At 41.4% G+C, this 11,193-nt stretch overlaps 1 protein-coding gene across 3 annotated transcripts in view; it reads left to right on the top strand.

Moving 5' to 3' along the window:
• The window catches only part of METTL9 (methyltransferase 9, His-X-His N1(pi)-histidine), a 126,874-nt gene that overhangs the window by 111,562 nt on the left and 4,119 nt on the right, over window positions 1–11,193 (top strand). The window contains exon 5 of one of the 3 annotated variants that reach the window (XM_085629030.1): window positions 4,560–4,622. The exons of 1 other annotated variant lie outside the window; for it this stretch is intronic. In XM_085629030.1, coding sequence (XP_085485156.1) covers window positions 4,560–4,622 — 63 coding nt within the window. The remainder of the gene's footprint in view (window positions 1–4,559; window positions 4,623–11,193) is intronic. One more of the 3 variants, XM_085629031.1, reaches the window with a different exon arrangement.

Here is an 11,193-nt window from a genome sequence, read left to right as displayed (position 1 = left end):
GCAGCGACTGTGGGGTAGCGAGGGACTATCAACAGCAGCCGCATGGAGCGCCCGGGAAGATCCCTGTTATTGAACCATGCACTACTGTGCATACTTGTCTGCATGACTGATACAGACCAAACGAAGCACAATGGCACAAGTGACAAGAACATACCACTTGCAATTAGCAGTAATGACACTTCAGCATGGCTGGTGTATAGAAAGGTCCAGTGTTTACCTACTCTGCTAGACTTTAAATTAACACTGTGCTTCACTGTAAGTCTGCTGTGCTTTTAATGCACCAGTGCATGCACTACTCAGGCTGCTACACTTTTGCTAGAGAGAACCTGCACTGCTTCTTAGGAAGCTGATCATTTGAGACTAAGAAATTGCATTGAACCTACATTTTAAAATACTTGAATTGATCAAGTATCACAAATGTTTCCAGTGCACGAAACCAACGGTTTGCTGCTCTCACAGTTGATGAATCTCCTCTTTTCACACTCCCTTTTAAACAGGCAAATAACTTACTGAGTTGTTGTAGGAATCACCCTACTAAAATACCTTCAGTTCCCTTCTTTTTCTCCAACTGATCAGAAAATGTTAAATTTTCTTTGTTTTTTGCGCAGAGAGTTCAGCTGAGAATGAGGTTCAAGAAGTTGTTCTCCGTGACCAACTCTTTGGGTGCTTGACTTGCACTAATGCCTGCTTACTTAACTCCCTGCCTACACAAACCCTCTTTTCAACAAAGCAGAGCACCTTGCTTGTGGTGGAAGGATTAGTGAGGTGTCTTGTCATGGATGAAACTGTAATGATTTCTGGTGTTGAGGTTTGATTTAATTAGATGTTGGTTCCTGTTTTTTGTCAGATTCTGAGAAAACGTGTTGTCTCTCATCCATGGACAAATTTACAATGCGCTGAATTTAAAAATCAGTCCTTTGTTGCCACTGGATTGCTCCTGCTTATTTCTGGCATTCACTCATAATCTCAAGAGAACTCTTGAAAATCTACATATTTGCAGGACAGGTTTTGAGATCAGAACTTGCCTGTAAGAGTTGAATGAATACTGGCAGCCTTAAGTGTTTGTAGGTATGCTCTTAGATTTTCAGTTTGCAGGAAGGTCCACACCAAAATGACCACAAACACGTCCCTAACTCGAAATTTATAATTCCACCTGGTTAAGTTTCCAAATTTGCTGGTGCACCTTGTTATGGTAAAATTCAGCTAATCTTGATTCTATGACGCAAAATTGCAAATGTATTTTCTGTACTGGCTGTTTCCAAAAAAAGAGCATATGAGTCAGGAGTACAATGCTCTGTCTAGTTGTTAGTGGTCATTCTGTATAGACCTCACCCTTTCTGCAGGAAAAGTACCAAGTACCCCAACTAGGGTCAGCTCTTTGACTCATTAGCTACAGACAATACTGAGGCTCTTCAATGATCCATTCTGCACTGTCATTTTAGGTCTCGCCTGACCCAGCGCATGCGCTGGTCTGGCGAGACTTATTGAGAGGGCTCCAAAAAGTGCTACCAGGGCAGCCTAGACCTACAGTGCATGTGCGCGGTGCCGCGCTTGACTGCGATCACTTTCGCGGCCCCGCGGCCGCTTTGATGTTTGATTGCGATCGCGATCACTTTTGCGGCCCCACGGCCGCTTGGCATAGCCAATAGGTCTCGCTTTTGGGACCTTATAAGTATTTAGTTATGCAACTGTTGTATGGCTAAACACTTATAAGGTCCCAAAGGCGAGACCTATTGGCTATGCCAAAGCTTGTTTGTCTTTGTTCCCAGTGTACTAAAGCAACACTGCATAGGGCCCATGATGTGATCATAGTGCGAGAGGAAAGATTGCTAGACTACTATAGAAAAGGGAAAGAAGCATTCACTGTCAATAGGACTGATATTATCATTCTTTTCGATGTTCATTACCTCATGAATGTACCCAGGTGCATTCCCTGGTGTACGTCCTAACATGCAGCATTTCTGTTGTACGGTAATGTTTGTACATCTCTCTTACTATTGTGTTGATACACAGCCATAGTTGCACTGGTCCTTTGCTAATGCAGATATTTGTTTGGCCTTCTTTGTTGTTTCAGTCACTTGCTGCAGAGCTTGTTAGGTGATTTATGTTGGCTGAGTTTGCATTAATGGACATGTTCCAGACCAGCAATTTGGTTCAGGATTTACTGCCTTAAAGGCTTTCCAGTGGCTTTAATAATACTGCGCTGTGGTACTGTTTTCAGGCCCAAGCTACTGAATTAGCTGCCTGTGACAGAAGTGATTGTTCTCATTTGAAAGGTGTGATAGCACCATACTTATGCTTCGATCACCTGGTCTTTTTGATTCTGGGAAGTCCTTTTGGCTTTGTTGGGGTGCTAATGTTGAACTTTGCTTGTCACCACTCTGAAAGTATTTTTGAAGCGTTCTTCATCTAGATGTTCTCTAAAGTGAAAGAAAATGTGTGAGTATCCAACTAACATCCTCCTTGTAACCATAAGTTGCAGTTGCATCTACAACTATGTGTAGTGCAGCCAACCCTCTTCCGGTAGGGAGAATCAGGCATGTACTTGAGAGAAGGAAGACCTTTAGCTCTGCCTCTTAGATAATTAAGTGCAAAGTTTTTCACCAACCATAGCTAGTTATGAGAGGAGCCTTTTTAGCTTAGTTGTTCTAATCTTTTATTAAATTTCTCCTTTTAAATCTAAGTTTTTGACTGTGAACACCATTCGCCAGCTGCTGAGCCATCTTGCCCATCTAAATTTAGTAATGCTGGAGCTTCACTTAGGGGCACAAGATCAGTCACTGAAACTTTGTGGTGCTATAGGGTCCACATCGATTAGGGAGCCATTGCTTGGCCACATACTTTGAGTATCTGTGAGACATTCAACCCGGGCTGCTAGGGGCTCTTCCACAAACCTAGTAGTGGGGTCTTAATTTGTATTTATGCCATTGTTAAACCCTTAATGAAACCGTACTTTAATGCGTTTTAGATGCTGGTCCAAAAGAAGGTTAGCTGGGATGGCACTTTTCTTACCAGCCAAGCACAATATTTCTTCATTCATCATCTTTTGAAAATGGCTTTATAATTTAATGAATACTAATGGGTATCAATTGAGGTGGAATATCCTATATTGTTACTTTGAGTTCATTTATCATGGATAATTCAAGCTGAGGAACCTTGCTCTTTACAACTCTCTTTATAACTCATTCTATAGCTAACGTGAATAAATAAACACACTTCTTCTGGGCACTTCCTGGGTACTCCTGTGTGCTAGAATAATATCTTATTGTCAGGCATACATAGCCCCAAGCACCCTGGCTCCTGTCATTATCTTGCATGGGCCCTACTCTCCCTCCACACCCAGCTTTGTTGACATGGCTCAACTCACAATGGCACAACCCATTACTGCAATTTTCACCTTTCTTTCCATCATTCTACAGTTCCACTCTATTCTCTCTTACCAAAAATCTCTCTTAAACCTTCTTCCATTTCTGTATATGTTGAAAACCAGGCAAGATGTCCAAAGGGTGTGAATGGCGATGTGACAATCCCCAGGTTAATACTCCGTTTGTAATTGTGTTGTGTATCCTTTTTTATGTTTGACGTGTACAACGCTTGTGCTATTCATGGCAATCATAATGTACTCTATAATTACTTTAAGGGGTTTAGCTAGGCCTCTTTGAACCAATGGCTTCTTTTGCTCCTGACTGTTCAGCCTTTGGCTTGAGACATTGGCAATCGAATCTTGGCTCGGCTCATATTAATACTTCTATCTCACTGTTTTTCTGTTGGTTTTTTGAGTGTGTCTGTCTGCATGTGGGACTCCTACCAGTGCAATGCATGAGGGACTATTTTACAGTTAGCGAGTCACCTGAGGCAGTAGGAAGCAAGCTCTGACAAAAGCATCTGAAACTTGAGTCTACCCTCATTCCATAGTACACATACAGGGCCAAAGCCAATAGTACACTGTACAAATGCCAGACCTATTGGCTTTTTCAAGGCTTGTTCTTTCTCTCCATGGATAGCGAAGAATCTTATTCACTTTGTAGTTGGACTCAGACAGATTGGAGCGCACTGTAGTTAAAGGCAGACAGAGTCTGTGTTTTTGGGCACATACTGTAAGATCTATATTCAACATTTAATTTGCATGCTGTTGGAGAATGTTTTTCTTCTGTACCTGATCTGATTACTCTTCTGTATTTGAGCAATAGTGGTAAAAATGTTTGTCAGGATGGTGTGGAGCTCCACAGGTACATTTTGTATACCAAACAAGCTTGTAATGTTTCATTAATGAGCATGTACAGATCTATTTACTGATAGAATGTGCATTTGCAAAATGTGTTCCTACTGTAGACCTGTTTATCTTCTGTGATACAGTATGGTTGGTTATTGCTACTGGAAGCGGTTAAATAACATCACCTTTCTGATATTTTCTTTACATTTTCTGACACAGTTTATTACATTATACATTATTTTGTGTATTAGTTGCTAGTGATTTTTCTGATGGTGAAACATGTTAACTGTGTATCATGCTCAATTTTTGGGTGCTACGGCACATAATCAATTTTTCCGTTTTCCAGATCTACCACAAGCTGTACAGCAGTGCTCTCATTCACTTGCACGTGGGTCATCTCCAAATTCAAGTAAATTATGCTTCTGACCTATAAACGTAATTAAAGTAAAAAAGTTAATATCTTGTGTTTTTTATTTTTTAGAACCGTTGAATTTAAATAGTTGTGAAAGTATTCCCATAATGTTCATTGTTTTTAAAGTTCTGGCTGCTAGTGGTGTATAGAAAATTTGGTTTGTATTTTGTTATTATTTTTATAGGCAGTCTTTAAGTGACAAATTAAGTTTTAACAGAATGTTGTGATCTAATCGCATTAGCACAATGAATTTCTTTGTCACTCAGGTTCAAATACCAGAAGGATCTGTTTCACGTAGATCATATAACATTTAATCTTAAGTCAATATAAATGTGCCTTGTACGAGGAGTACATTTTGTTTCATGAAGATGCTGCATTGGAAAATGTCTCATGGCTTTTAAAAGAATGTTACTTTGTTTACATGAATGGGACCTCTAGTACAAACAGTAACATATTTTGTTTGTATAGTCCTTACTAAAAGTAAGGTAAGGAGATTTCTATTCTTTTACTGTTTTGCTTCAAAGTGCAAAAATACTCTTGGTTAGAGGAAGTGGCAGTCTTTGAAAGCCACCACATTAAAATAAACTTGGTGTCTATGAGCGTCTTCCAAGAAAGATAGGTAAAAAATGTTTTCATCTTGGTAACAACACTGCTAGTAAACCAGTTTTACTCCGCTACACAGGGGAGCAGTGAAAATATTGTTTCTTTTTAGTGTTACCAAAGAGAAAACTGTTACTAATTTTTCAGCTACAAATATTTAAAATCCTATTTTTCTAAAAAAAAAAAAAAGATTGACTTAGGATGCTCTTTGGGTTAACACTGTGTTTCCTTATAGCGTTTGAGAAAATCTTTTTGACTCCTCTTTGATTGCTGTGGGTTATGGCAGGAGCAACATTTAATTGGTTGTACAGTGTGTTACCCAAGCTTTAACCATTTTAACTCCTCTCAAACATTTTCTAATTTTTTGTGATCTAGGATTGTAGGTAAATCTGGAGTAATTAGTGGCCCAGGTCATATGTTATTTCATAAAAAATGCCAAATAGCTTATCTCACTGGCTGTTTACCTTTCAAATGTATTTAGAAAAGTCTTCTGTTCTAAGTTATAATTACGAAATTAAAAAAATTGTTAGAATCAAAAATCCAAAAATAACACTGAAAGAGTAGATGTCTGAAGTGTATTCAATCTTCGACTTTATTCTCAGGGTATTGCCAAGTCACCTCTCATAGCATGACCCAAACCTTAAATGAAGGAGAAAAAGTCCTGGCTCACAGCAATAACCCAGATGACCTCCGCCCTTCCTTCTCAAAAGGACATTTACTTTCTTGTCTAAAATCAAGCTTATTTATTGTTAATGGTTCTAACTCTCTTTAGATATCTGTGCTGAACAGTATCCATCTGGCTTTGTTATGACCAATAAACATTTTGAACTCCTCAATTCTGCTTAAACGTCTTTGAATGTTTTAGAAATTGAGTCTCAATATCTGCTTGTAAAACAAGGTCCTAATTACGATGCAGTCGGAAACGGCTCTGACCGCATCTTAATATGTCGGTTGGATTCCTTTCTGACCGACCTATTATGATGTAGTTGGTCGGAAAGGAATCTGAACAGGCTTTCCGGCTGACTTCCGGCGGGCTCGGAGAGCCTGTCTGCCATTTGGAAAGCGGCCAGTAATCCCAAGGGCGGGTCTTTCTGCCCTTGGGATTACGATGTCGAGTGGAGACAGCCTTTCTGTTCCAGCCTTTCCAACACAGAAAGGCTGTCGGAACTCGACCTCGGGGGCCCCCAGCAGTGCCCCCTTTGGTTTGCAGCCTCCTCTTGGAGGCAGTGAGGGCACCTATGATGCCCCCCTGTTGGTCCCTGCACCTTGTGACAGGCACCTTGAGGTGCCTGCCACGGGTGCAGGGATGAACTGCACCTCGCATTTTTACAATGGGAGCATGTTTCCTTTGTAAAGTATAGGAGTGCGACCGAACAGTCTTCGCTCGCTTCCTAATTAGTCGGTCAGGACCGCCGACCAGGTGTCGGTCGTTCCCTTGAGCGAGACGATGTTGGGTAGAGGGAACTCCGCCCGACATCGTAATGAGGCTCCAAGCTGTGTGTCAGATTAACCATATGCCATGTAAAAAGGTTACTAAAACTTCCAGAGTGTTATGGACTTTTGTTATATAGATACAAACACATTTATGTAGAAAGTTGTTGTTTAATATACGTTTTACTTCTAAATTAAGAATGTTCCAAAATATTATTTTTCATGCATTTAGGAAATTGTGTACTCAGTCCTGCTAATCACTGTAATCAAATGTTGTTTTTTTGTGGTTTGCTGTTTTTCCTTCTCAGTTGTTTTCTTGCAGCATCTTGAGTGGATGTGAACTCTTTCAGACACCATCTCGGGACCAGTGGTTGCACTTTAGCATTTGTTTCTAAAGTCTGTCCCTCTGTGCCACAGTCTAGAATCCTAGCTATTTCCAGGTCAATCTAGCCTCCCGGTAGGTTGCATACGTAGGACGTATCCCCACCAACATATGCTGGCACTGTGAAGAAGATTAAGGGGGGTTACTGCACCTGACGTTTTATCGTAAAAGGATCCAACCCTTTAAGACAGAGTTGTCTAAAGTCATTAAAAAGGTGCAGCAGGTTGAAATCTCACTCGACTGCTTAGCAGTTAGTTCTGGGTGCAAAGGCTTTTCGTGAACTGCCTGATTTGAACAGAAGTGACACTTCTCCTCGACCTATCCATAACTATGGAGGTCCAAAGGCCATACTATCTAATTGGAAAAATACTGCACAGAGCTCTGTCCACTTCTTGTGGGCCTGGCTGTGTTATACATGTAACACGATTTCTATAACTCTTAAGTAATTCGGACCTTGTCAGAAGCTAAAAACCCCTCTTGGGCTCATTAGATACTTACCTAGCGAAAAGTAAACCACAATGAACTTTGCAACCTAAACTCCTACTGTCATCACTACTCCCTCACTTCACGTTATCCTCTCAACGAGCTCCCCTGGCGTGCCATATATATCCATGAATGCGCGTCTGTTAAGCCACTGAATCTTTATCATTTAATGCTAATTCAGTCAGTTACCAATCTGTTTAAGGAATTTCAGCAGATGCTTGAGTAGGTCTGGATATCATGTACCACACTACACCAGTTAGAATTATATTCTACCTTAATAATCAATATATGCACCAGTGTTTCTTATTCCAAAGGACAACACTGCTGCTGTATATACTTAAACCACAGTTATTACCTCTATATAAGGAGGAGAAAGACTGAAAAAAGAAAAACCTATGTGTACTGAAACAATTCATATGTATTTTTTCAGAGAGCAGATCAGATTCTAACACTGCATGTCATTCCACAAAGCTAATTTTTTGTGTCTGTGGAGATGATATTATCTTTTATTGAGTCAGTGCAAGTAATGTGTAGATTTTTCAGATATAATTATAAGCTTTCATGATCTCGTAGAACGCTGCCTCTCATTCAGATCTGAGAAAGGGTCCGGTCAGTTGCTGAAAGCATTTATATTTATCTGTGACTTCTGTATTTTCCTTAGGTTGGTCCAGTAAAATCTGAGAAACCGCCCTGGGAGGAATAGAACGTTGATCCATATGAATGTGACCTCATTCCATTACTGACGTTGGCCCAATGTGATTTGAGGAAGGGTCCTGTGAGGTCCCCCAAAGCTTATATAAATAAATACTAGCACTATACATATAAGCTTTGGGAACTTCATAGGACCCTTTCTCAGTTCACATTGGACCAATGTCCACCATATAACAAGTGCCATAGGCCATAATGCAAGTTTGTGACAGAGTCTCTGTCCACCAAACTACTTGAGGCCCTTTTTTAAAAATTGTAATTCTGTCAGACCTTGCTAAGCAAAGGAAAGGTGAAAGCACTCATTAGTCTATGCGTTATTCTCCAGATGGGCAACCAAGGGTTGCTCTGCATTGCAACTTGATTGGCGACTGTGACATTTTTATTTTCTTATTAGGAGTGTCCCCGTTTTTTGTTGTGTACTTTAACTTTGGTGGTCCTGTAGTGTGCTGGAAGCAATGTGGAACCTAATATCATGACTCAATTAAGTGTGTATTAAAAGCCGTAGTCTGGGTGAATGCGAGGACGTCACAGGAATTTCCAGTAGAGTGGGGGACCAGTCACGGTTGCACCCCCTCTCTCTCCGTTATTGTCTACACTCGCACTAGAATCCCTGGCCTGTGACAGTAGACAACCCCGAGCATACATGGGTTTCGAGTTACCCCCCACCAATGGCATGGAGGAGAAACATTACACACATGACCTGCTCCTCTATGTGACGGAGCCAGATAAGACCATCCCAGCTCTTTTTGAAGTACTAGAGACCTATGGGACTCTCTCAGGTTACAGAACTAATTGGGCCAAATCAGTGGTATACATCCACAGGATCCCCCTGGTGCTCTGCAGGGTTTATGTTTAACCAGTTAGTGCTTTCTCTATTTAGTGATCTTCATGACTTCTCAAAGGGATACCTGCGCTAGCAATATTGAGAAAGTACTTGCACATTTCTGGACTAAATTGGATAGATGGAGGGGGCTCCCCTTCATATTGATGAAACGCGAATACTTAAAAGGATCACTCTACCAAAGCTGCTCTATGCTCTTCAAAACACTTACTAACAAAGGGTTTAGCATGCTGCTGTGGGATGGGTGTCACCGCCGGATATTGCTGCGAACCCTCAACAGTCTCAATACAATGAGGGGCTGGCAATTCCTGATATTGAGAGTTACTACTGGGCGGCTCACCTAATAGTTATTAATTATTGGATACACTCCTCCTAGGACCATCCGACATTCCGCCTGGGGCATGCAGTACTGTAAAATCATACACATCTACACTATTTGCATGAGGTGGTGGTGTACAGAGCCTAGCGCCAGTGACACAGGTGTCCTTGTAAGCATGGCGTAGAGTTCCAAAAGTGTTGGGTTGGGTGCACAAAATCACATGAGAGACACCGCTTTGGAGAGGTAACTGGTTGAGGAGGTCCCCAAGTTGCGTGGCTTCGGGAATTGGGATACAATACGAGATGCAGCAAGCTCAGTTTCTTAAGCATGCACAACTATGCCATGCATGGCGGGCTGAAGGGCAGGAAGGGGCGGACCTTCCGGAATGTCCCCTCTAGAGGGACACATTTTAATGGACGCCTTTGGCAGAGGTGCCATTTCCCAGACGTACTGGACCATAAATAACAACATGTCCAATTCCTTGATACAACTGAGGAAAAGATGGACACAGGACCTGAGTGCAATGGAATACATTGACTGTGAGGCAGCTCTGATGCATCCTAGTGAGGTAGCGATAAAGACGCGCTTGCGTCTAATTCAATTTAAGGTGTTACACAGGGTTTAAAACGAACATCAGAAGCTATCCAAGAATGGTATTGCTCCTGTGCCTACATGTCTGAGATGCTCAGCAGACATAGGTTCCATCGCGCGCACGATATGGGACTGTCCTTAGATACAGACATTTTGGACTGAGATCATCCAGGAGCTCTCACAGGTACTGCAGACAAAACTCCCCCTTGACCCTAAATACGTTTTACTGGGAATCCCTAATGATGTAGACCTTCCCCGATTTAAACTCCTATTTTACGTCCTGGGCCTGGTAGTGGCTACGAAAAGGGTAGCGAAGTAATGAAGAGTCCCAGAGGCTCTGTCCTTACAGGAATGGCTTCAGGGAATGGACCGCTACATGGCGGCTGAGAAGATGACATACCGTAGTAGGGGCTGCCCCCACAAGGTTATTAAGATCTGGGGATGGTGGAGGGCATACTATGGGATGGATATAGTGAGTGATGGCACTGAGGTATCTGGTGGTACAATGGATAGGTAGACTCAAGAGATCTAAGGGAAGATACAGAGGGCTGCTCAGCTTAGCCATAATAGTGTTTACATGTATTAGCTATGTGTACTTGTATGTCTGTATTAATGCTCTGTTCACAACAGACCTGACCTGGCAAATATGAATACTGTGTACTCTGAAGTGGGCGCCTGATTCTCATCAAGGTTGATTGTTAACTTCATGTTTAAAAACAATTTTAAAAAAAACTTTTTTTATTATTTATTTAAAGATTCACTTAAGTGCTCAAAAACTTCACTTTGCAATTCCAGAGGAGCACATTTTGTAGCCCCAAATTCCATTTACTTCTTTAGAAAATCCTTGAATATGGCAAATCTTCCACAGCTACAGGTCTAGAAGGAGAGGTGGGAAACAAAGGCCTCGGAGGAGAGTCCAGGGGGGAGGGGGGGGGGGGAATAACTTTGGAAAATGCTTAGAACGCTCACAAAATCAGAACTGTGCATGCATTCACTAACATTTTGCATGGCAATTGGAACCATGGAAATACAAGTGAATCAAGTATGTAAAATGGTAGCAGTAAGTGTGTTTGTTCTTGGGACGAGGTATGGAATAGTTCTAGTCCACCTAGAAAAAAATATTTTCAAGGTGGGGTAAAAAAGTTAAGGCACTATCTTTCGCATTTTGATCATAATAATAAACAGAAATCTTGTTTTGCCAGAAGTAAATCTG

Source organism: Triturus cristatus, chromosome 10 (genome assembly GCF_964204655.1).
Source record: "Triturus cristatus chromosome 10, aTriCri1.1, whole genome shotgun sequence".
NCBI lineage: Eukaryota > Metazoa > Chordata > Amphibia > Caudata > Salamandridae > Triturus > Triturus cristatus.
The sequence above is the reverse complement of the archived record's forward strand: the minus strand, read 5'-3'. Positions and strand labels throughout refer to the sequence as shown.